The 27,308-nt window shown below is 39.6% G+C and overlaps 1 protein-coding gene across 2 annotated transcripts in view; it reads left to right on the top strand.

Annotated features, from left to right (window-relative positions):
• Tafa1 (TAFA chemokine like family member 1) overlaps window positions 1–27,308 on the top strand; it is a 544,051-nt gene that overhangs the window by 291,940 nt on the left and 224,803 nt on the right. Inside the window, exon 2 of one of the 2 annotated variants that reach the window (XM_017321638.2) lies at window positions 1,304–1,375. The exons of the other annotated variant lie outside the window; for it this stretch is intronic. Coding sequence (XP_017177127.1) covers window positions 1,304–1,375 — 72 coding nt within the window. The remainder of the gene's footprint in view (window positions 1–1,303; window positions 1,376–27,308) is intronic. 2 annotated transcript variants of the gene reach the window in all.

Here is a 27,308-nt window from a genome sequence, read left to right on the forward strand (position 1 = left end):
AAAAAAAAACTGTTCTTGAGTGATGTGAATTAGGAAGAACTTGGGTTTATGCAGATTACTTTTTAGAAGAGATGGCCGTTCACTTGAATAGATTTGAAATGATATGCTAATTCAATAATTTAGTTACATTTTTTTCTCAATAAGGTGGATACTGTATATTGGACAAGGCTTTATCAAGCCATTCTACTTAGAGGAAAAGCCACCAAGAAATAAGAGGAAGAGTGAGGGACCTGAGATCAGAGAATTGAGGTACTTGATGTGGAAAACATCTCTAGGGTCTTAAGCAAACAACTATTATAATTTCCTGGACTTGAAGATTTGTAAGTGTCCTAGATTAAGGTTTTGTTGTTCTGATAAAGTACTATGGCCAAATGCATCTTGGGAAAATGGTTTGTTTCAGCTTATCACATTTAGGTCATAATCCATCACCAAAGGAAGCTGAAGCAAGAATTCAAGGTAGGAACCTACAAGCAGGAGCAGAAGTGAAGACCATGCAGGAAACTGCTTACTGGCTTGCTCCTTATGGCTCACTAGACCTTCTTTCTATGCTCTCAGTAACCACTGCCCAGGGCTTATTCCACATCCAGTGAGCTGAACCATCCCACATGAATCATTAATGAAAAAAATATCTTTTTTTATAATATTTTTATTAGGTATTTTCCTCATTTACATTTCCAATGCTATCCCAAAAGTCCCGCATACCCTCCCCCCCACTCCCCTACTCACCCACTCCCACTTTTTGGCCCTGGCGTTCCCCTGTACTGGGGCATATAAAGTTTGCAAATCAGATTTGCTTACCAAGCAATCATATTGGGACCTTTTCTCAATCAGGTTCCCTCTTCTAAGCTGCTGTCAAGTTGACAATAGGCCAGCAGTAATAATAGGACTCTGATCTATTTTAGCAAAACATTCACAGTCATATACCCAGCAACCCATGTTCCTGGAAAAAAGGTATATTTATTTTTTCATTCATTTCTCATCACTCATTATCTTTTCTCCTAACCCAAATGCATTAATTTTCTTTTCTTCTAAATATGTTACATCAAATGTTGCAGACTGAAAATACCCGACCGAGTGTGTTTGTACCACATTAGCTCATCTGTGCACATAGAAGTCTGCATATTCAGCCTTAATTTACCTGGAGCTTTAAAAAAGTGTGTACCCTCATTTCTCTGTCATCTCTCCATGGTTTCTCACCCTGACCTTTTGCTTGTCAATGCACATCTCTAAACCGGTTCAGAGCTCTTGGGATTCTGATGTACACAGGAATTAAGTTCATGTAAATGTTTTCTTAATCTTTCAGCTCTCTTCTTGATCTTCTGTGGGCTGCTGGAAGAAGAAAAACCCCTAGGAACTTCCCTACTCTCGTTTGCAGGTTAGCTGAAGAAGCAGTTCATTGACTATTTCTTACTGATTTCTTCTGAATTCCCAAAATCTACATTGGCATTCTTGTGCCATCTTTAAATTCTGCGTATAGAAAGAAGGATGGCTCTCTCTCTCTCTCTCTCTCTCTCTCTCTCTCTCTCTCTCTCTGTGTGTGTGTGTGTGTGTGTGTGTGTGTTTAATACCCTGGTTTGCATAAACTACTATAGCATAAGACTGAAAAGGTTCGCCAGAAGTTTCACTACTCTGTAAGCCAAAGTGATGGGGTAGTTTGAATAATAAAGTCGCAGACCCTCACCCAAAGACAAAACACCCCTTCTGAACGTGTGCAGCAGTAACACCCTCATCTTTGGCTTCTGACAGAGACCATCTTTGCTCGATGAACCCGTGCCAGCATCTTGAGGGCCTATGAAAGTAGAAACATTAAAAAGTTCATATAGACAAAGGCTCAGATCTTCTTTCTAGATAACTGACACTAGAGAAACTAATAATAGCTATTATTAATAGTGGAATCTTCACCATGAGCCTCTATGAGCCTTGAGCCTTAGCAGTGTGCCTTGATCTGGTGCTTAATCACTCGGCGAATCCTTGCTCTCATTCATGGTCGGCACCTTAGTTCTCTCTGTGAGAATGGAAGCTGATGGAGAGAGGACCGTGTTTAGAGACTTGGGAGGAAAACCGTTGTGAAGTGTGGTGAGAAAGGTCTTTTTCATTTCATTTTGAGGCACACCTGGGGACTGCTCCCTAAAGCTTCCTGATGAACGAGGTCACAGAGAAAGGGGAAATCTTGTCAAAACACACAAAGAACAGACTTTGATCAGAGCACAGAGAATATCTCCATGAAGCTGATCGATTAAGATGTAGGGATTTTCTTCATTTGGAGGAAAATATGCTCTGAACGTTGTGGACTTGTACTCTCGGCAGTGAAGGCAGTGAAGGAATCAGCTCCAGTTGCTGCTTGCTTGGGATTGTCTTTATCTCAGGGAAGATTTTCAGAATATTCTGAGTTATCTAATTATGCAGTAAGAGGAACAAGTCTTCCCTTTACAATACGCTGCAGGCACAGCTCTCCCAGAGGCCCAGAAACAATGAGACAAGGTACCTCAGACTTGTACTGCCCACTATAAGGAAACATCCATTCTACATTTAATTCTAAAAATCATGTAACCACACTGTAAGAAATAGAAAACTATAAATGTACATTTTATTTAAAATGGTATTGATTAAAATATTACTGCAACACACAATGCAGATTTTATTAATGAGTACTTTTGAGTTTATACAGAATTATGCAAACTCTTTAAAATCCTGTGTATTTGAGACTCTCAGTGTATCTGTGTTCTGGCACTAAATTTCTAAAACAACAAAATTTAATTGCAGTTTGAATGAAACAATACATCTTTTTTTTCCATTTTTTATTAGGTATTTAGCTCATTTACATTTCCAATGCTATACCCAAAGTCCCCCATACCCACCCACCCCCACTCCCCTACCCACCCACTCCCCCTTTTTGGCCCTGGCGTTCCCCTGTACTGGGGCATATAAAGTTTGCGTGTCCAATGGGCCTCTCTTTCCAGTGATGGCCGACTAGGCCATCTTTTGATACATATGCAGCTAGAGTCAAGAGCTCCGGGGTACTGGTTAGTTCATAATGTTGTTCCACCTATAGGGTTGCAGATCCCTTTAGCTCCTTGGGTACTTTCTCTAGCTCCTCCATTGGGAGCCCTGTGATCCATCCATTAGCTGACTGTGAGCATCCACTTCTGTGTTTGCTAGACCCCGGCATAGTCTCACAAGAGACAGCTACATCTGGGTCCTTTCGATAAAATCTTGCTACATCTTTTATTGTAGAAAAGATATTTATTATACTACTGCTTTAAATTTATATTCCAGTTAGATAAAATCAAAACTGCATCAAAATCACCTAGCTATGCTTCCTGGGTGCAGTGGTCACAATAGAATGGGCGGTCACTACACAGCTGTACAGGAAAGGATCTGAATTTAACTCAGCAGCTCCAGGCCTGACTCTTCTGTTTCCTCAGCTCTAGGTCCGATCCCTGCATCTTCTGTTTCCTCACTGTGTATCCTCAGTCAAGTCACCTACCCTCTCTGAGCCATAGTTTTATTCCTTCAGCGTCAGTCATCTAACTGCATAAATTTGCTCTGAGAGTTTAAGGGGGCTATTGCCAAGGGCCAGTGACCCATGAAATGCACTGTAAACACGATGCATTTAAAATGCAACCATATGGAAAGAGTTAATTATTTAGAGAACCTTTAATCAATCCTACAGCACTTACTAAAGTGAAAGGAAACCATCGCATCTCCCTTACTGTGGTGCTGATTATAAATCCTATAGCGAAGACACGGTGGGTTGGTAGCTTTTTAAAGCAACTCTTTTTTCATGCTTCCTGATAGAAAAATCCATGCTTTTATCTTGATTATAAGTTCTAAGATGTGTTTTTTAAATTAAAAATAGACCATTTAGTCTTCCACAAAAGTTAAAGTGACAGGGTGTTCACAGTGGGGTATGTATGTATGGACTTGTATATGTGTGTGTGTGTGTATAAAAGGAAAATGTATACACATAAAATTGTCAAGTCTGTTTATTCCCACAGCAATAGCCAAACGATGGGAGTGTTTCCCAGTTTCACTCCATAGAATTCTCTAGCATTTCAGTTTGCAATTAAGCAATGACATATATGTTGCTTTGTTTGGCTTGGTTTGGTTTTTTGCTGTAAAAAAATCAGGGCAGATGGCAAAGGCATGGCCCTCTTTAGATGAGAAATTAGCTTAGTTCTCTTTGTAGCCCTATCATTGTTATTGCACGTGGGAACTGCTGTGGACACTCCAATAACTATGTCGCCACCTCTTATGAAAATCCAAGTCAGTGGGGAGATGGCTGAGTTGGTAATGTGCTTACTGTGCAAAGCGCAAGGAACTGGGTTCACATCTTCAGTATCTATGGAAAACCCTGGGCCTGTCCCTGAGTAGCAGTGACCCCAGAACTATGGAGGTGAAGACAGGAGGATTGGTGGGAATGCTTAGCTAACCAGTTTTGCCAGATAGCGTCAGGTTCAACGAGAGACCTTGTCTTAAAAGATAAGGTAGAGCCCAATTGTCTTAGTTAGATGCCTATGGTTGTGATAAAACACCAGGACCAAAAGCAACTTAAAGAGGAAAGAATGTGTCTCATCTTACAGCTTTCAGGCCATATCCCATCTCTGAGGGAAGTCAGGGCAGGAACCTGGAGGCAGGAACTGAAGCAGAAGCCACAGAGAACTACTGCTTCCTGACCTGTCTCCCATCACTTGCTCAGCCTGCTTTCTTGTACAATCAAGAAGCATCTGCCCAAAGTTGCTACCATAGCTAACACTGACCCCAGGGAGCTAGTCCCTCCCACATGAAGGATTAATCAAGAAAGTGTCCCATGGCTGGGCCTAGATGCCAATCTGATGGAGGCATTTTCTCAGTTAAAAGGCTGACTTCTCAGATACATCTAGGTGTGTGACACTAACCAGAATAGCAACTGACAAAGACACTTGACATCAGACTATGGCCTTCACAACTGCAGGAATGTACGTGTATGCACAGACCCTGCTACATATATACACAGAAGTAAAACAGAACTCAGTTCCAGAGCAGCCCACGTGAGGCACAGAAATCTGGATTCCATACTCTACAGACTTTCTTTAGATTCACATATGAGCCTCATCCTTGTTGTTCCTATCTACAGCCTTTCAGAGTATGTGGTATGTCTCTCCATGTGAATGGCTTTGGAGTTTCAATTTTAGTCTCTCTGGAGAATTACTGGCTTCTCAGTTGAATTGTTCCCAAGAACCCCACTAGATGAATTTCTGTCACATATGCCTTGAAATCTCTATTTAGCTCTTATAATCCCAAACATGTCCTTGGAATTTGATAAAAAATCCATCCAAGTATTTTCAGGCTAAGCAGCCACAAAAAGGCAAGATATATTCAGATTATCATGGAAAAGAATTCAAGGTACCAAGTGAAGTTGTAAGGATCTCCAAGGACACCAACTCAGAGTATCTTTCTGTAATGGAGTTCATCCAACTGATTGCCAAGTTCTTGTGGGCCTGACTTCTTACCTGGAAGGTGTACTTCTTGTTTCACTTAGGAGCTGTTCTACTGTGCCTTCATGTTTGTATTCCTAATTCTGGACGCTTCCCCTGAGCTAACATTGTAATGCTGCTTGATAACAAAAAGGTATGGATGCTGCTCTCGGCGAGCTTGTTCTTATTGATCAGATTTGTGTATCACATAAGCACCATACAGATGGGAAGAGCAGTAGACTGGGTGATTTCAGATGAAATGACTCATATATTAGAATACTTGATCCCTACTTGGTGGGACTCTTTAGGAAGGATTATGGGGTATAGTCTTGTTGGAGATGTGTCACTGAGGGTTCATTTGAGGTTTCAAAGACCCATACTATACCTACTCTTTCTCTCTATGCCTCCAACTTGTAATATAGTGCAAGCTCTCAGCTACTGCTCTAGTGCCATGCCTGCCTGCATATTGCCAAGATCCTCACCACAATGATCCTGAACTCACCTTCTGAAACTGTAAGCAGGTCTCCAGTTAAATTCTTTCTTTTATAAGAGGCCTTGGTCATTGTATTTCTTCATAGCAATAGAAAAGTAACTAAGACCATGACCTGACTGAGACTCTCTGAAAATCTATGATTGAACTGATACAGAGAATATGAGTTAAAAATGATCTCTAAGCCATTGAGGAGAAGGAATGTTACCCTTCCAGTTACATGGAGCAGAATATGCTGCAGGTTGGAAGTAGGAGATAGCATGGCATATCTAAGAGTGTCAAGGCAAACCAAAGAAAGAGAACAGAAACATAACTTAGAACAGCAAAGGAGGGAAAGTTGCCACAGAACTTGGCAGCCTCTGTGAGAATCTGCCACACAAGTGAGTTCCCAGTGCTATAGGGTGCGTCTTCTCACTGACTTGTTGCAAGTACCTAAACCATCACTATCTGTCAATTAGTCAAAATCCATATAGAGAGCTGGAGATAGATCTTAGTGGCAGAGAACTTGCCCGATATACACCAGGCCCTAGGTTAAATTCTCATTACTTTACTAGGGATGAGACAAGGAGGGAAGGAAGGAGAGACAGAAAGACAGACAGAGACAGAAACAGGAGGATATAAAAGAAATACAGCATAGAAACTTCTATCTTCATAAAAGTCACTCTTAATTCTTGATCTTTATCTTAGGTCCCTAGAGACATTTAATGAATTAAATGATATTTTATAATGGAGGCACATGGCTACTACTAATTCCCGGAGGATGACTCCACTTGTCTTGGGTGGTACCCAGCCACCTCTATCTTTCGAACACCTGGTCAGTGATTCTGACAGAGAGGAAAGTCTTGGAACAGCCTCAGAAGAGCAGCCGTGTGTGCTTCCCTCTCACTAATAAACACCATGTGCACCATGTTCACTGCCCATGTTACTGAACACTTTGAGACAGTTTGCTGCGTGGCTTTCTTTTTCTGCTGTCAATGGGCTTTTTGATACGCGTTTTGACATTATTTTATATGCACATATTACATCTTTCTAATGACTTATTATTTCTGTTTGTTTTGAAACTCAACTGAATCAGTTCCTACAATAATCACAGTAGATCTAAATTTTTCTCACAGTGCTGTTTTGTTTTATTTTTTATCTGTTAAGAGTTTATTATAATTTTTTATATTCTTTGCAAGCCATATTATGTACACTCTCTGAGCACTTTAGAAGAGATGCAAAAAAAAAATGCTTCCTCTCACACTGAATTACTTCTTTGAACTTGGAGAACATTTCCTCTGCTCTAACACATTGGTTATTTTTCATCTGCTTTTGGCACACATAGAGAGAATCTGTTCTTCCTTAAACCCTCCCCGAGAGCCTGACAAACACAGAGCAAGTCAATGACTCTGCCACCTTGGAAGTGCCCCACGATAGACCCAGTTCTGGTGGAGCCACTGCGGTCTTTCCTGCAGGAAGTTCAACTAGAGGTCTGATATCTTTGAGTAGGCAGTTAGCACTCTTGGCAATGAGCAGCCATGAAAGAACTGGGACTAGGGGATCATGAATAACTGCTAATGAGTAGGTGTGAAACTATGTGCAATACACTGAGAAGCAAGAATGGGAAATCAAGAGGATGAGGATAAAATCCAGGGGATAGAAAAGAAGACAAAAGAGGGACATGTTGCATTAGTGATGGAAAGTCTTGTACCATGGGGTGACCAAAACATAGAAGGAGAAAGAAAATGAACAAAAGGAGGAGATCCAAGAAAGAGACAGCAGGTAGAGAATTTCATGGAGAAAGCAGCTTTTTCGCTTAAGATCAATTCATTATCTGCTTGCTTTACCTGATGTTAAATCTTCCATTGAATTGATAGTTAGAGCCTCCAGTTTGTTTATTTTGAGAGCATAGGTGTAATATGGTTTGAGGTAAGGTCCCATAGAGCCCAGGGCAGCCATGTAGTACTCTCTATGTACTCCAGAATAACCTTGAACTTCTGGTCTTTCGGCCTTTACCTATATGCACTTAGACCTGGGATCATTGGAGTGCACACAACACACAGCATAACCTTTTGCATTTTTAAACATATCCTGGTTTCTTTTTGGTGTATTAGTCTGTGGAATTTTGTCACATTTTTGAAGTCGCAAATCTGTAACTTTTATCTTCTAAGTTAGTATATCCTTTTGGCTAAGAAAGTCAAAGTATTCAATCAGATTCTTAGCCCTTTCCTTGTCCAATCATCCTCTTCTCTGGCCTGCAAACAGTTGCTTTCACCATTTCCCATGGTCTTCACGTGATTTCTCAAAAATAGCAGCCAAGTTAAGCTCCCTCTTACTTATAGCCTCCTCACACAATAGTTAGCTCACTGTGTAATCTCATACCTTGAAGTCTTCCTTGATGCACACTAGAGGCCCATTCAGTGTCCTGGCACAGCACAGTGCTACTGCTTTCGTTGGGTAGATGTTCAATATCTTCTTCCCCTTAGATAAGCAAAACAAAACAAACAAACAAACAAAAAAACAACAACCTTTGCCTGTTATTTTAAATGGCTGCGTTAATGTGTGCAATGTGTGCAGGTGTGTGTGTGTGTGTGTGTGTGTGTGTGGAGGCTAGAGAGCAACCTGACATATAGTTTGTCAGGAGCCATCTATCTCCTTTGATGCAGGTTTTCTCATTGGCCTGGAGCTCACACATTTCGTTAGAATAGCTAGCGAGCAAGTTCCAAGTGCCTTCCTGTCTCTGTCTCTCGAGTTCGGGAATTACTAGGACTTGGTGACACACTGAGTATCTTTACATGGGTTCTGAGAGTCACATTCAGGTGGCCAGGCTTGCATGGCTGGATGAGCTGTCTCCCTAGGACCCATTCAGAGGCTTTCTATGAGAAACTGAAGATGAAATAACATTTCACAAACAGGGCTCATCAAAGTTCAAGAGACATGATCCAAGAATGAGCAATAAACTCAGGTAAGACTAACAGATGATGAAGTGCAAACTAACCCTTAGCTGGGCCACCAATGGTAAATTAAAGTTAAAAGTGGAAAATATATATCTCTGTGGAAGACATGAGTTTGTTTTTAATCAAAAAGAACATCATCTGAACTATTTATGCTAAAGGGGTCATAACTAAGATGAAAACTAACATCAGAAATCCAGCCAACACTGAAAACTGTCAGAAGTCTGTGAATTGACTGACATCTGGTGCTTCTGTGGGAAAGCAAGAAAGAGCATTGTTTAACTCTCTAGGCCTTTATTAAAAGGGAGATTACGCTTCCAAATGTTGGCATTCTGTAAATGTGCGTATTTGGGAGACAGACTTTCAATGATAATTTTATTCCAATTTATATCTTCAGTTCACTTACTGCATCATTAGTTCTTTGGTAGATTTAGCCAATGGTAAAACTACAGTTTACCTTTGCCATAAATTGCTACTATCCATTTTTATTTTCATAAGAAATGAAACATATTCAAATTTGATCACATAGTACCTCCTTCATTATGTAGTTAAAATAACTGTGAGGCTCTTTGTCAAAGATCAAAATTTTCTTTGCCCTTAATTTTAAACAGAGAGGCAAATATTTCTAGGTGAAATTTGCTAGGCCAAAGTAATAAATATAGAAAATCCTAACTCATTAACAAAATGAGGCGGAGTGATGTATTTATTTGTAGCTGTACCACATGTTTTGGGGACTGGAAAATGCTCCCAGAAAGTCAGTGAAAGTGCTCTGATTGGGTTTTACACTCCAATCACTGCACACATCTAACATGGCTTCCCACTCAAAGAATTCCCTGGGCTGTCCCATCAGGATCCACCAAGACCTCTTCATGCTGTGCATTTCGAAATAACAGGGAACTGTTCAGGAAAAAAGGTGCATAAGATCATGTCTGATGACAATGACATCATTTACATGTCTTACTCCTTGTTTTTTTCCTTAGTTCCTTTCCCTCTCATCTTTTCCTTCTTTGCAGATTTTCTCTTTTTCACTTCACTTTAAAAAAAAAAAAAAAAACAAACAAACAAAAAACCCTTTGCCTTAGTTCCCAAGAGCGGCTTACTTGTCTGACTTTCTCTATTGTGCTATTGCGTGCTGACATCTATAGCATCTATCGACACATAGGACGGGGAAACTCTGTAAACATCTTTAGAGGATTTGGACATGTGATACAGTTGAAACCACAAGAGGTGGAGCCTCATCAGGACTCACGTAAGCTATAATTGTTAAGCCCACATTTACATTTGCCAGCTACATGAACCAGCAAGGAAAATAATCCCAGAAACCTCAGTTGTTGCATTTGTAAAATGAGGCTAATAATCTTGATTCAAAATAAGGTTTTCAGATTCAAAATACTTGTGTTCCGTCAAAAGCCCACTATTTACCGACTGTGAGTAATCTCGGTGAGGATACAAAAACCTCTGTACGTCAGTCTTCTCATTAAATGAGAAAACTGTAAATACTGTAGTGCCAAGTAATTATGATAACCTCAATTCCCTTGAGAGTGCATCCAGGTAGTTGGTGCATAAAAACTGACAAACCCAGGCTATTTCTACCCTTAGCATTGTTGGTAAGTTTCCGCTGATAGATCCTGAATGAGAACACCTTTACTTCACAAATAGGCCCACCCACACAGACTTTTGCAGATTACTGTCCGTCTTAGTCCATTTGTGTTGCTGTAACAGAATATCACAGAAGGTAATGAAAGATCAGAAATTGGACTGGAGAGACAGATCAGTGGTTAAGAATACCTGTTGTTCTTGCAAAAGACCTGAGTTCCATTTCTAGAACACAGTCCACAACCATGTGTAACACCAACTCAAATGGATCAGAGGCCTTCTTCTGTCACCTGTATTCATGCACACAGAGAGACACCTGCAAAGAAGTAAAAAATAAAACAAATCTTTTAAAAATGTATTTCTTTTAGTTCTGGAAAGTGTGCTATCCAAGGATAAGTGTCCAGCGTCTGATAGCAGCCTTCTGAGATTGTCCCATGGTAAGGGTCTAGGGATAATGAAGCACATGCCTGAGGTAAAGAAGAGGAGGGACTGAACTTGCCCTTTTATTAGTTGCCCACTCCCTTGATGACACATTTCCAAGATGATGACATTGTTTTGTTTAGAAAGTCCGAGCATTTATGATCCAATTCTCCTCAAAAAATTGCACCACTCACGATGTTGATGCCCCCTCCATTGGTGTTGATGTCCCCACCATTGATGTGATGTGCCCACCATTGGTGTTGATGTCCCCACCATTGATGTGATGTCCCCACCATTGGTGTTGATATCCCCTCCATTGGTGTTGATGTCCCCACCATTGATGTGATGTCCCCACCATTGGTGTTGATGTCCCCATCATTGGTGTTGATGTCCCCACCATTGGTGTTGATGTCTCCTCCATTGGTGTTGATGTCCCCACCATTGGTGTTGATGTCCCCTCCATTGGTGTTGATGTCCTCACCACTGGGGTTGATGTCCCTTCCTTTGGTGTTGATGTCCCCACCATTGGTGTTGATGTCCCCTCCATTGGTGTTGATGTCCCCACCTTTAAACACTGCAGTGCTGATGGTAGAGCTCTCAGCAGTAAGCCATTGTGCCGATGACTGACTTCTCAGCAGCACATGAAGTTCATGAGACATGTTCAGATAATGGTGACATCCGTTTCAGCTTTTCTCAGGATGTACACTTGCTTTGGCATAGGAAACATCTAGAACCAGATACTCTAAGCAAGATTCATAGATTTAATAAAAATCGTTCCAAATTGTGATACACAGATGGAGAGGGATTAGAATAAGGAGTACCCTAACATAGAACCACAAAGTTAGCCACTTGTTTCCCAAAGAGTGATGAAACAAAGAAATGGTATTCACTTCTTCCTGATAGTGAAATCCCTTAGGAAGACTTGAAATAACTCATAAGGACCAAAGTTGATATGAAAGTTATCACTTTGCTCATGTATGTTTGGAAAGTGGCTAGAAAATCACAGCCCTTGCTTTTACAAAATCAGTTTTGTTTTGTTTTGTTTTGTTTTGTTTTTAAAAAAGATTTTTATTTCCTTCTGTCTCACTGGAAACACACTCACTGGAATTTCAAGTGTTAAAGCTGCACCCGCAATGTAGTGTCTGCTTGACAAAGGTAGACATTGTATTAGTGGAAAATTAGAGTGTACCGTAATAGTTTTACCCACAAAGAATGAGCCAGAGCTATTTCAAAATGATAAAAATCTGAAATTGGATATTTAAATATGGCTAAATGAAGGCTTCTAAAAGCATGTGGAAGCATTCTAACCATATTTTCATCCTGTTGCATATTAAAGTAGAAAATATTCAATAGCTGCATGATTTAAATGATATATTCCTGTTATGAGCATATGTGAAGGAGAAAGTTGCATTTAGAATCAACGATCCAAAATTCAAATGATGTAGAGTTTTGTTTGTTAAAAGCCCAATTTCAAACAAGCAAATTTCTAACTGTAGTGTGAGATTCCTTTTGAAATTGTATTTGTATTTGAACTGAGGAAAAAGGCATTTCTGGCTATCAATTTATCTTTTAGGAGTGGCGCTAATTTTTTAGTGTATACTTCCTTTTTTTAAAAAGCTAAAGGAAGGGTATGACTTGGATCTGAGAGTAAAACCTATGCACCCCTAAGACACATGGATGCCCATCGGGTTTGTTGATAAAAATCTCACCCCCAACATCTGTGTTAATCACAGTGATACTCATCTTGTGGTACCTAGGAAGTAATATAAGCATTGTATAATGTTGCTTTATATTATTCTGTCCAGAAAAGTCCCTGAAGTGTATTACAAAGAATATTTAGAAAACCTGAAGAAAGACTTGGCAATGTCTGAGTTCTAAGTGAAAAAATAAGAAAATCCCATTGGATGGAAATGAACTGTTTAGTTAATAGATAAGAAAAAAAGTGACGTTAGAAAACTGTATTGGGTTGTTTGGATTTTCATTTGCTTTTGCAGACCTCATAGTAGCTACACTTGACAAGGTCCTTCCATTTTAATGTCTCCTTGTGCAACACAAAGAGAGTCTTGATCCCTATGATTGCCAAAGCAAAGAACCGCACATTGGATAGTTTTATTTTAGAATGTATTCTTGCAAAAGTCTAGAGAAGCCTAAAAGTAGTGCCCATGCTCCCTCCAAGACTCTGTGTGAAAGCCTCTCTTATCTTTTTCCAGCTTTTGCTTGAAAGTCTCTGGTGTAATGGGTGTGCTGGCAGGTGTCCAGGTGGTTGCAAAGCTCATTCCCTGGTACAGATGAAGAATCGAGTGATCAGGAAAGACAAAACAAAGCTGAAAAGAGAAGGAAAACAGCAGCCCTAGCTTTCCTAAGGCTGGAAGTTCACAAAACAGGCTCTAGCATGAGTGTTTTATAGTGTCCCTGGGTCCTGCTGTCCCTCCCCTCATTTGTCCTGTTTAGATACACACCCCATGCCTTCATGATGTTCCACATCATAGTCTTCAGGGAAAAAGAAGCTGCCATCTCAGGGAGCCTGCCTTTAATCTCCCTACCTACCTATGTTCCACTAAACCTCCTTTGTCTGAAACTTCTTTGTAACTCCATCACTCCAATCTTTATCTCTGGCAATATGTCTAGCTTTTCTTTGGAATATGTTTTGTCTGTTATTTTTTTTTTCTGGCAAGGGTACTGGTGGATTAGAGCCCATTTTCATGACCATGCCTGTATCTGCTGAGATATTATTCCGAGAATAATCATAATTACAGGTACCAGCGTATTCTATACAACTTACAGAATTACCTATTATATACCCATGCTTTTTGTTTAAATGAATATGTTTATTGGGCATAGCAAGCAAAAGTAGGAGAGGCAGTGAGTGGCAAATCTTGATGAATAAATGATAACAAGACACCATCAAACTGGGTACTTGCAAAATCTAGCAGAGGCAACCGGACTAGCCCAACTGAGAAATCCAATGAAAGGTAATGCCATCAAATCAAGAGCTTACAAATACCCAGCCCCATTGAAGGAGCCAGCTGGAGTCCTCACTAAGAGCCTGCAAACAAATAACAGCAGAAAGGTAGCGTCATCAAACTTGGCACTGTAAATGTGCTGCAGGGATGAGCAGCAAAGCCCCGCTAACAGAGTCTCCCCAGAGATTCTAATGGAGACTTCCCAACAGAGCAGAGCGGCTCTCTGTGATGAACTCTGCCTTCTCTTTCTCACAGCAGCCATTTTAATACCATGGAGTAAACAATAGCAACCATGATTGGAAATGATTTATCTTCAGCTGTTCTCACTGTCCTCCATGTTTTCACATTGGAGCTGTTTCCTTGGTCTTCCTTCTCCATCTTGCAAATATGGAGTGAGGATAACTCATCCCTGGATATGAGTTTAGAGGATACTTAAATATGCTGTTATCTGGGATAAAAGAACCTACCACTTTCAACAAACTTAAACAGCACATGGCAATTTGCCAATATAACTTACAGGGTTTAGGACTTTAATATTCCCTCTTAGTGCAATGGAATTCAAACTATAATAAAATTTTAGATCAAAGGGGGAGAAAGTTAAAAAGATAATAATTTTCAGTCCAGAAATAGAAGGCACTTTAGAGGCCTGGAGAATTATAGGGATGTTCTAATAAGTTCCTAGCCACAGTGGATAATTATAATTATTAAGTAGAAGTAGGTGGTTAGGGGAGAGGAATTTGTCCTACACCCCTAACCAATTTGAAAGAGTATAGACATTACAAACATAGACAGGCCATGATGGGGCCATTAAGAAATACACACAAGAACCAAATAAAGAGTGGCCCACATGCTCAAATGTCTATTCCTCACTGTGAATGTTACATGTCACCTCCATGCTTCAGTTTCTTCTGGTTAATTGGAGCTGATAATAAGCCAGGACTGTTGTGACTAGAGGAATAATGCCCTGTGTGGGGGGCACGTAGCTTTTCAAGTATTAAATCACCAACTAAAGCCCGCTAATGGCCGAGAAAGAGAGGAGAGCGGAGGAAAATATGCAATTTCAGGAGTTAAATGTTTGATGTGATTTGTACACAAAAATATACTCTAGGGAACTTCAGATTCCAGTAAAGACCCAATAGATGAATGGAAGCCTCTGTCCATTGAGCAGTGCCTGGAATTTATTAAGCAATGGAACACGTGCTTGGCACCTTACTCTGTTGTGATTTTTTAATGTCCTCATCTTATGCCTTTGCATTTCCTCCTCATACATGGGCTTATTCTGTCAGTGGGCTTAGTGCCTAATGGGAAATAATAGGTCTCTCTATGGGTTTGACCTTGCAAAAACTTAATTAAATGACAGTAATTATCAGAGTGCTATTAACTTTGAAGCATTCAAGACTTGCATCCCACTCCAGAGAGTTTGCTGGAATTTAATTTTCACACATGCATAAACAGTTTTTTTTTAAGAAAGAAAAAATTCAAACCTCCAGTTGTGTGTGTGCATATCTGTATTTTATGCATCTGAGCATGTACTATATGTGTGTGTGTGTTGCTTAAAATTGCATGCTGCCAAATGTATATTTTGACTCTGTAGTTAAATTTTGTCTCATGTAAATTATTGAGGAGGCCAAACTCTGGATTGAACCTGATCTCAATGGATGAAAACGTGTCTCTGTAGATTTTCTATGTGGAATTTACAAACACAGTCTCCTGTTGTCTCTATGTCTAGGTCTAAGCCAATGTGGCTGCTGTCCTTTGTACTGAACACACAGCAGGCAGCTGTGGGGTGGGGTAGGGTGGAAGGAAATTTTCTCTGGTGTCTGTATCCAAGCAACGAGTTCACTTCTTTTTTGCTCCAAGACTAATTCTGACTTAATTAACATACTTTAATCATTTTATTCCAAATATTTACCTTCCTTTCTCTGAACACTTTTCATTGCTATTAATTGATTTTTAATTGATACATAAAAGGAAAACCACACATTAATGAGCTAGCATATGTTTTGCATCATTCATACATTATAAAATTATTCAATTAGTTAGGTTGAAGATACATACCTACTCAAATACTTACTATTTCTTATTTTTTTTATAGTAATAACAATACAAAACTCTCCCTCTCTGTCTCTGTTTCTGTCTCTCTCCTTAAATACAAGACAGAATTCTCCAGTGATAATTAAAAAAAAAAAGTCTTTGGATTTATACATCAGTACAATGCTACTAGTGTGTAATGGAAATAATGGGTATTACCAGATAACACATTTCCAAGCACACACCAGGAGACATAGTCAACATTGCAAGCTATAGCTTTTTAGCCTAGATTTCCTAAGACCATTTTATAATAAAATGATAAGGGAAAACACTAAAATATTTACCTATAACCCATTATTCAAAATTTGGAAATATTTACATTAACTTAGAGCAGAAATATTTGCACAATCAAAAGATACAAAATCAAAGACATGACAATTTGAAATGTTTTGTGTAGTATCTTATTGCTAGTCCATAATGGTTTTTCTTTTCCTTCCTTCCTTCCTTCCTTCCTTCTTTCCTTCCTTCCTTCCTTCCTTCCTTCCTTCCTTCCTTCCTTCCTTCCTTCCTTCCTTCCACTCCTCCCTCTCTCCCTCCTTCCTTCCCTCCTTTCTTTTCTTTTCTTTTTTCTTTTTTCTTTTACTTTTTTCTTTTTTTTTAAGAAAAGTTTTCTCTGTGTAGCCTTGGCTGTCCTGGGACTCACTCTGTAGACCAAGCTGGCCTCAAATGAACTCAGAGATCTGCTTGCCTCTGCCTCCAAGTGCTAGGATTAAAAATGTGTGCCACCACCTCCTGACTCACAATGATCTTGTAGAGCAATCTCCAAATATCTGGATGTTGCTGGTATTATTAGGATAAAATCCTGGGTATTGACAGACTAACAAGTAAGGCTTCTCCTCCCATCTTTCAATTAAAGACCAATTAAGGAGGAAAATTAATGTGAAAAGTAGCCACATTTGGGAAGAGGAAAGAAGAGTTTCAGTAGCTACCAATCTGTCTTTGGGATCTTGACGTGACGTTCAGGATTAGGTAAGGGTCGAGGTATAGTCTCATCTGTCACTGACCCATCATTATCTTGGCTTCAGTTTTTCCTGTGAAGTCATCAGAGAAAGTGGAAATTCTTTCTGGGAGTTAGGCCCCCACTCTGTTTGGTCACTGCCTTCAGCCCTTTTATTTTCCTACTATGAGTTTCCTGCAGAAGTTTCAATTTTAGAGTGTCCATTGTTTTAGTAGTCTGATAGGCAAAGGGAGGGTCTCAAGTATTTCTTTATCATACCTTCATTTCTACCAGAATGGTACAAGAGAAGCATTAGCTCTGAGAATTCCAGTGCTGTGAATTTGGGCTTGGGCATCTCCTCAGTCACTGTGTTCACCAGTGGTACCTGCTTGCCTTTACACATAAGCTGGTTTGTTAATAATCTCAAATTTATGAAAGGTTTGGCTTAGTCAAGTTTTAACTTTCCTTGAAATTCACCTCTGCTTTTCCCTAAAACTATTTGAACTTTATGTCTGCTATACATTTGCTTAATGTCATAGGCTAAAGGATTTGAAAGGACCAAAAACCTGAAGTGTAGTCCACACTTTTTTCCCAATTTAGCATATCTATCTCATCTGGAAACTTTAAGCATTTATGAGAGAGGAGTGTCCAGTGACTGAACCCCTCACAGTGATGGAAGAACCCTAGTATAAAGCAAAGTGTTATGTGTATGTAAACAATGATAACAAAAACCAAAGACAGTCAGTGCAGTGGGGACTCATAGTTCCCTCTGTCACTTTATTGATTTTAAGATACTGTTTTTTCCATAAGTATTCCAAAAATAATTATACATTTAAAGTCATTATGATGAAATAGTCCACCACCAAGAACACTGCATAGTTGCACTGAGTGGGTTACAAGTGCTAAGAAGGCTTTGTTTCTAAAAATGATTGTGTTCTGCACAGGGTGTAATATCCAGGATCTGACCTTATTTTGCCTTCAGCCTTCATTAATATGTTATCACCCCTACAGGGTTCAAAGAGTAAATGTTTTTAGTTTAGTTTTATCAAATGGAATGCATATATATGTATGTATGTATGCATATATATATATGTATATATATATATATATATATATATATATATATATATATATATATACACAATTGAATACACGTGTGCTCTCTTCTACCGTTACTCCTCTGTAATCTCACCTCCTTTCCCAATGAATTTACTATCTTTTGCACAGACCTATTAATCAGAATGGCTAGTGTAGTACGTGGATGCCTTCATAAGTCTAAGGCTTTTGAAGGCCAGTCTCTTCTCATAAAGTCTGGTTCCTCTTTGGAGCCCTCACTTCTCTTCTGATACATCACATACTAACACATATCATTATCTATGAAGGCATATGTGATGATGGACTCCTATAACCCCTGCACTTGAGAAACACTGTCATATGCTAGGCATTATAAAGCAGTGATGCCTTCCTGTTCTACTTCTCTGTCTGTTGCTGTGATAAATACCATGATTAAAAGCAACTTGGGGACGGCAAGGTTGACTTGGCTTACAGTTCCCAATGGCTGTCTTATAATTAGGCAGGAACATGGAAGAACAAGGAGGGAAACTGAAGAGAGACTAGAGGGATACTGATTACTGGATTACTATCCAATGCCTAGTTAATGTGTTTTTGAAACCCAGGACTACCAGTCTAGTAATGGCACAGCCCACACTAGGCTAGGCCCTCCCACACCAATCATCAATCAAGAGACTACCCCACAGAGTTACTTACATGCCAGTCTGTTGGGAGCAATCCTACAATTGAGGTCCCTTCTTGCCGGATGAACCTAGCTTTTGTCAAACTGACAAAAACCTAACCAGCAAACCTCCTTTGTTTTGCAACTGCCCTAAAAAGCCAGGAAAACAGACTGTTCTCAAAGCTAATCTGTGAAAACAATTGAACTTACTTTATTAGCTTTCAACCATACATATTGACTTCAAGAAACTTTTGTTTTAATTTTTGACATTTCTTTAGACATCTTCACAAAGTATTGACTCTCTCATCTAAGTTTAAGTATCTCACAGGAATTCGTCCCACATTGAGTTTCTTTAGCGACTCTCATGAATGGGCAACCTCTCCAGATGAGACTATTATACTAAATCAAGGGGAAATCATGGGCTACAATTCAACTTTCTTGGTTCTTCCAACCACTTGCACTATTTAAGTGCAACTAGATTCCCTGCATAGGGGCTCCTCTATCCCCGCACACAGATGCAGAACTCCACAGCCTTGCTTCTGCATACTATTAGTGCCTGGCATCCCTTGAAGGTTCTTTTGTCATTTGGCTTTTCCCCTGTCACGACACAAAGTCTAAACAAATGGATGATTTGTTCTGCCCATTCTGCTCACCAGCGCAACCTCAGTGTGCAACTCAAGGCCCTGCTCAGGATATGTGCTCACCACTAAAACTAAAGCATTCAGGCCAGAAAACCACACTCTCACATGGGCTCTGTCACAGCTCCAAATGGCCACGAAAAACTTGAACTCTTCTCTACCTAAGACAAAAACATGTTCCTAAGAACATGGTATGCAACTATGGGAAAGAATTCAAATGTTCCCTGCAGAATACCAAAAGATATTCCCTGCATAATTACAGTTTTCACATGACTCTGCAAATTTCTATTCTCTTTGGGGCTGGTTTCCTACAGGATTCTTTATTTGCCGTGGTAGAAAGGTACAAAGAAATGTATTAGCCTACAAAACATGGAACCCATTAGGAGGTTCCTGCTTTAAAGCAGGTCCAATCTGGTCCTCGGGTTATGACAATAAGACTCAGGTTTTCTCTTCATTTTCATACTTCATACCCTCAGTCTGGCGGGATGGGAGTTCCAGCTGCTCCAGGCATTACAGAGTCTCTCTCTTTTTTGTGGGAAGAAGAAGTTTGTTTTCCTGGAAGCCAAGGCTGCTGCCAGACCATATGGCTCATTTTTGCAAATTAACAGATACCTCTTGCTCCAAGAAATCATCAAAGTTAATGCAGGATTTATTTATCAATAAAATTATCGAAACATGCACAAAACAACATAGAAGTCATCACTGGAAATCATGGAGGATATACAATTTGTCATCGAAATGAAGTACTCAAAGACATCATTATGTGTTAATTTTAAAAAACTTGCTATGTCTGAGGAAAGCAAACTTTACTGTTATTGGAGTTTTTCTGTGCCAACAATTGAATGTTCGAATTTACTGTCTTTCCAGCTTTCGTGGAAACTTGAAGGTTTTTTTTTGTTTTCTTTTGTTTTAATTCTTAGAAGTCAAGGTCTTCACTAGAGATAAATATCAACAAAGTTAAATCCAGTTTGAATATTTTTAAATAAAATATTTGAGCCACCTGTGACAGTAAACATCTGTAACTCCAGCATCTGAGAGTCTGAGACAGGAGGATCAGAACTGGAGACCAGCTAGGACTATATTGTGAGACCTAGTGTCAAAAAGTCTAAACAAACAAGCATGGGGGTTTTTAGACAGGGGATTATTACTGTGAGTATTTGACTAGTTTATCAGAAATGTCTCTAAATGTAGAGAGATAATGGATGTGATGCTGTTACTGAGTCACAGTGCTTCCCTCCCTATTCTAGAATTGTGTTTCTTGGGTCACTTCAGTTTATGGGTTTGATGGTGGAAATGGTCTGTGTTCATTATGGTTTTACATATCTTATTCTCAAATTCAAATTCAGTTCTGGATCATAGGTGGTGTGATCACTGGATTTATGTTCGAAACAAGTAATGTTTCTATTCTGGAGAAGTCAATGCTCAAAGATTTTGATATATATATATATCTTTAAAACTTTGCTTCGTTTTTCTCCTGCTTTTGGTGTGTGTGTGTGTTCATGCATGCCTGTGTGTGTGCATCTGTGTGTCTGTGTGTGTGCTCTCAAGTACCATTTGTGCACGATGTCTGATAGTTATCTTATGGCTAAGGAACTCTCATTCTTTAAAATATCATATCAAATTAAAACTAAGCAAATACACACGGAAACAAATCATTCTGAGAGCGTACCATCATCTGCCCTCTGGAGTCCACTTTGGAAACTCCTTGTTCACAATCTCCTGCTGCATGTTACTGTGTGTGTTTGCTGTTGCATCGTGCAGCACAAATATGGCTAGTTCAAAGCACAAAGCTCAACACAACTTCCTTAGAACCAGTCTTTACTTTTACCCACTTGAAAATTGTTCTACCATGACAAGTTTCTTAAAACTAAACATCTTAATTCCATCTTCCATAAAACTTGTTCAAATAATATATGAATCATGCCTGCTTAAGTAGAAAAAGTTCTAGTGAAATAAGAAAAAACAAATCAAACTAAGACATCATAGTATGAACGCAGCTCCTCAGTTGTAAGAGCCATTTGCAGTAAGGAACCCGGATATCTGTATACAGCTCTCATGAAAGGAGTAAAACACGCTGCAGTCCTTAAGCCCCTTGTCCCTAACTGGGCAGCCTTGGGGCATTTGCCTACATGACTCACTGTGAGGTTTTAATCTTAGTCTGGGCTTTGCCACTCCTGTCAGATCCTGGTGGGATTAAAATCAGCCTACGTTAAAGGCTATGGGTGAAAGGGTGTTTTCTTTTGAAAATTAAGTTACTAATGTTAGCCTGAAGAAATGACAAAAATACCTGTACTTTTGACCCCAAACACATAGACTTGTAAGAGGAGTCCTCTCCCTCACCATTGAAAAAGCAGTAATTCCTCTCAGAGTCTGAACCACCAACCAAAGAACATACACTGGGCCTAGGCCTCCCCTCTCATGTGTAGCCAGTGTGCAACTTGGTCTTCATATGGGTCCTGAACAACTAGAACAGGGGCTATCCCGAAGTTGTTGCTTCATGTGGGATGTGTTCTTCTAGCTGGGCTGCCTTGGCTGGGCACAGAGGCTTGAAGTGCCGGGGGAGGGGGGCACAGGAGGGATACCCAAGGGGCCCCGACCCACTCAGAGGAGAAGGGAAGGAGGGGATAGGGGAAGGATTGTGGGAGGGGGGGTGACTGGAAGTGGACAGTGAGGGGAATGTAAAATAAAGTAAAAAAATTTTAAATTAAAAATAATTAAACAAGCAGATCTCAGAGAAAAACATTTAAAAAAATAAAAGAAAAAGAAAAAGGCAGTAATTCCACCACACCTGCTTGGCAACTCAGAGGGATCTATAGTGACTCCTGACCTCCTTATAGGTTTCTCTACGCTTGAGAGTTGCTGTTGCTCCTTTTGGGGCTAACTGTTGCCTTTTCTATGACAGCCTGTGAGAGGTAGCTAGGAGGGAAGAACACTTGGCCCAATTAGACAGCAGTATTTGACATAGGAGTGAGTCACTGGTGTACTACTTTTTACAAACCTCAAACAGGAACACCTGGTCTTATCCATGGAGAACACTGTCTCGTGTTCGGAGCTAGGCTTCATTTGGATGTTTATTCAGAAAGGGAATTGACACCTGCCACTTTGCAGAGGAATTATGGCAAACCACAGCAGCAGCATCTACTTATCCCTGTCACCCCCTCAGCACCCTTCAGGATCACATGCCATTCATGGTCTAGAACCTTTTGTCAACCTTGGCAATGTTTCCTCTTGATAAGACTGGTTTCTGAAAAAGAAAGCATCATTCTGAAGTATTCACACATGTGTATATGTGTATACACATACACACACACATCCATACATGCATATACTTCATACACTCTCTGGTACTCACACTTGTGCACTTACTCACATATATGCATACACACTCACACATATACTTTGTTTTACACACACACACACACACACACACACACACACACACAGAGTTACTATTTCTGTTGTCTACCAGTCAATAAAAGGGATACTTTTTACTTAGAGTGTGACTTCATTTGTGGTTTTGGCAATGACTTCTGTATTCAAAATATCTTTGCTTCAGCACTGCAGAGCCTCACAGATGCTATGCAATTGCTCCATTTCAACTGAAATTTAAATTTTCTCTTAAAATGCATGACCTATTGCTGGTGAGGCTCACCCTGCCTCCTGCCTCTTAACCAAACAGTGAAAGCTGCAGCCCTGCGGAGACCATGGGTAGTTACAGTCCAAGGTTTGCCTTAAGAAGTTGGTTAAGCCTTGCCAGACTCTTGAATCGTCTTCTTGACTTTTAGAATGGTTGAACAAATACAGACTATATTATGTACAGGCCAATGTAACTAGGAAAAAAGAAATCACACAAAAGGCATTATTAAAGATATGTGCCTCTGATGAACTATTAAATTATTAAAATTATTACCCCAGAAATTATTAAAATGCAAATGATTACTTAAAAAAGACAAAAACAGGTGAGCTGAGATTTTCCTGGAAGGTAGACTATGAACCGGGGTGCCCTTTGCCAGTGCCAATGAACAATGAGATTTTATGGTATCTGGCTAGAAGGTGATGATAGGAAGGCTGTAGATTATTGAATTAAATCCATTCCACAGACCGTAATGCATGCTTGCTTGATTCCTCCCTGCACAGTTGCTGTGGAGGTTCGTCTTCCCCTCTTCCCTTGAGTTCAGCAAGGCATGGAGCTCTCCTACTTTAACTGAGTTGTGCCTGGAATATCTTGGGAGCATTTCAGACAGAGAGACAATGGTTTGGAATTTAATTAATGATGATTCTTATGAATTCAATCCCTACTAATTCCTTCTAAAGACATATTACTCGATTCATTTCATTAGAATTATTTTATGGGGCTGGGAATTGAACCTATGTCCTTGTGCATGATAGGCAGGTTCTCTACCAGTAAGCCACAGCGTTACCCCTGAATGCACTTGAATATTTTTATGGCCAGCATATACTGCTGTAAAATTCAAAATTTTCACAAATGTCCCTTAAATAGCTCTCTACGCAAACTTCCAACTAGCGTGGAATCTGACAAATCAAATCACTTTAATGAACCACAGCAAACAGCTCCTGTTGAAACAGCTGTAAGCACAATATGCAAATCATGTTTACGAGTTGCTCATCCTCCAGAGAGAGCGTCTTTCTATGACTTCTTTATTATTTACAGTAGTTTTGAAATTTAATTTTTGTCAACATTGACAGATGCCATTCACGTTAATACTGGGACGGATGTATACGAAGAAGGCTAAACATATGCAGAGATCTTGTGTCTGGGAGTTGATAATGTGGATTGACAAATGGGTTTAACAATATCGAGTCATTTCTGAGCAATCCACAAAATTCACCTGAGGTCTGTGGTAACAGTGAGGGGGAAGGCTAGAGGAATATGAATGAAGAGAGGGGAAAGCCAGTGCTCTGGAGAGCACTGTCTATAATGAAAGCATGACAGAGTATGATTAATTATATTCCAAAGACAGATAATTCCCAGAGAATGTGTCTGTGATAAAAAAGTTTCTAACCTTTCCAGTTGTAATTAAATGAGGGATTCACTAATCTAAGGCGAGTGAAGACTATTTCATTGCATAACTGTCCTAATGCTCCTGTGGAAATGGGTTAGTTTAAATATGCATGCCATGGCCTGCAACGTGACGTTGACAAGCTGACAGTACCCTGGAGGGCACGGAAGGAGGGTCACCCCACCAGCACGAAGCTCTTCCCTGAGAAATGACCAGAGTGGTTCAATAAAACAATGGCTTGGCAAATTCACTTGCCTTAAGTATCTCCAAATTTATCTTCAGCTGGAAAGGAAACAGAAACAAACAATCCACACCCAGTACTGTTTCATGTTGCTGTAGATATCAATCTTACATTGAATGCGCTTCTAATGCTGTTTAGATTTTTCTTAATGTCCTGCCTGTTAAGAGTCTGACTGAGTGGTCTGGGCTTTTTCACTCTGCTTTTTCTTTAATATTTCCTTCCAGACAATAAAAAGCAATGTTGAAAATATTGTGGCTTCTCCGAGGCAGTTTGAATGCATTCCTTAGAGTCTTATTTTCTTCGGGTATTTATTGATTGGTCTGTACAAACCCAAAGCCATTTTAGGTCCTAGCGATTCCCTGTCGATTCCAGTGTCTGACACATACATAGCCAGTCTCAATAGACGTATGTGCTGGAGAAGGAGTACTTGAAGTATATGAGTACTTGAACTTTGTCCTTTAGGCTCATCTTGGTCCAGATATCTAATATCTGAAGCAAAGAAGACAACATAATTACTGAATAAATGTTTCTAAAGTGTTTTGATAAACGCATTGTCATATGCATTTATTATCTTTGACTATATTTTATCAGTTTGAGGAGATGGTGCTATGTGTACAATTCAGTCCCAGAAAGTATATTTGATAAAAATTGGATAACCTCCCCATTTGTAATTAAATATTCACAGATCTAAGCTGTGTCATTACTGTTTTGCTCCATAACTGGTAGTAATATAGATCAAGCTGGGATATTTCAAATATGCATCTTCGTCTTCGTTGGTTACTTGTAAGATAGAAAAAAGAAAGAAAGAAAGAAAAGTCAAACGAAGCACCTATCAGTTGGGATGTCATTAACTTTATGTGGAATATTAAAGGAGATGGCTGATTGGGAAGAAAGAATTAAATAAAAGAATTCCAATGGCTTACTGGAAAGATTGCTGTTTTCTGTGTATAGTAGCAGGCATTAGATGTTAATAGATCAATCTTTATGTTAATTTTTTAGAGAATCCACAGTAATCCCCCCATGTGAAATGTTATCAAATCATAAATTAGTAAAAAGTTATCAGAGAATGCTACATTAAGGACGAGTTACTTTGTCTCAAGGCTGTAAGAATACTTGCTATCAAAGCAAGAGGACCTAAGTTCAAATGCCCAGTCACTACATTAAAGACAGATGTGTAAGCCCAGCAGTAGAGGAGAGGCAGAGAGAAATAGAGCCTGGAATCTCACTGAGCAGCCCTCCTAGCCCAATGGTGAGCTTCAGTGACTCTCCCTCTCAAAAAGTAAGGACAGTGGTAGATGATCTGTGGTCTCGGCTTAGACATGCATCCCCCGCTCTCAGTTTTCACAGCCCAAGACAATTCTTTCTTAGGCTACATATCAGTGATAATGTTGTTCTTTATACTCTCTGCTTCCAGAACCTGGACTAAAGGGCTAGCTTATAGAATGTCACCAGTGTGGGTGAATGTCCTTGAGCCATTATATGTTGAAACTGGGAAGCTAAAAATGATAAAGGGATAACACATCAGTAGGTATTTATTTGTAGAATCAGAAGCCATTGAGGTCTAAGGGATTTCCAAAGTCATGGACTGGGCTGCCTTAGCTTACTTTGAAAGACAGACCCATTCCCCAAGACACAGGGTGGAGTACCACCTTGTGCACACCGTCACAGTCTGAGCTAGGACCCAGTTCTCCTGCCTTTCCATCTAGTTCTATACTATTTAGATTCCTTTTTGTGTTTTTCTTCCTCCTTGAACATTATTTTGCTTCTTGTTACCATTAGGAATTATACAAGGGGGTGAATATCTTCCTTATACTGTTTGGGAAATTTGTTTTACGTGAAACCTTGTTCTTTCTTTATAATTGCTTAAAAGATTTGGATGTAATCTGTTCTAAGCAGGCTTACTGTATGAAAGATAATTGAATTTAAACCTTTTGAATGATGATCTTCACTAAAAATGCATTGTATAATGTTCATGTTAATAAAGAAATGGAAGCCAATAATGTAAATTCATAGGTAGAAAACATAATCCATAACACTAGCAAATGCCCACTGAGTTTTTAAAAGATTTATTTTATTATTTTAATTTGTGTGAGTGAATGAATGTCCCCTATGTGGGAACACTTATGGAGGCTAGAAGAAGACACAAACCCACTGAATCTAGGGTTACAGGTGCTTGTCAGTCATAAAACATGGGTGCTGGAAACTTAACTTGGGTCCTCAAAAAGAGAGGCAAGTGCTTTTATAACCACTGAGCCACCTCTCCAGTGCAAGGCTCCACTTAGAGGAATTACTGCAATTCAGACATCCTGGAGCACAGTTATTTTATTCTCTCTCACCATCACTTCTTAGCAAAACCCATTCAAGAACAGTTGATGTGCTCTGGATTCCTTTAAAAATACTGGAACAACTCTGTTCATTTTAATGGCACATAGAGGTAGCAGAGAAACTGATTAATCCCACAAAGAGACTAATCACTGCATATAACTTCGGCATGTAGTAAAATCAGCTTCTTGCCTATGGTTTTTCAAGTCAAAGTTGAGCACTGACCTGTAGTTATTGTTGCTGAAGCTGAGTCATGTTGAAAGGAAATCTGGTCAACAGAAGAAAATACCATCTCAGAAAGAAGAGAGAGAGAGGTAGGGGTGGGGAGAAGGAAGGAAAGAGGGGAAGGAAGATAAGAAGGCAGGAAGGAATTGTATAAGCATTGTACAGTTTAAGTATGTGTCAACTTGGCACATTATCAGCAGAAGATCCAAGGCTTGTGGACTCCCTCCTGCAACTCTCACCCTT

The sequence above is a fragment of the Mus musculus genome, chromosome 6 (assembly GCF_000001635.26).
Source record: "Mus musculus strain C57BL/6J chromosome 6, GRCm38.p6 C57BL/6J".
Classification (NCBI taxonomy): Eukaryota; Metazoa; Chordata; class Mammalia; order Rodentia; family Muridae; genus Mus; species Mus musculus.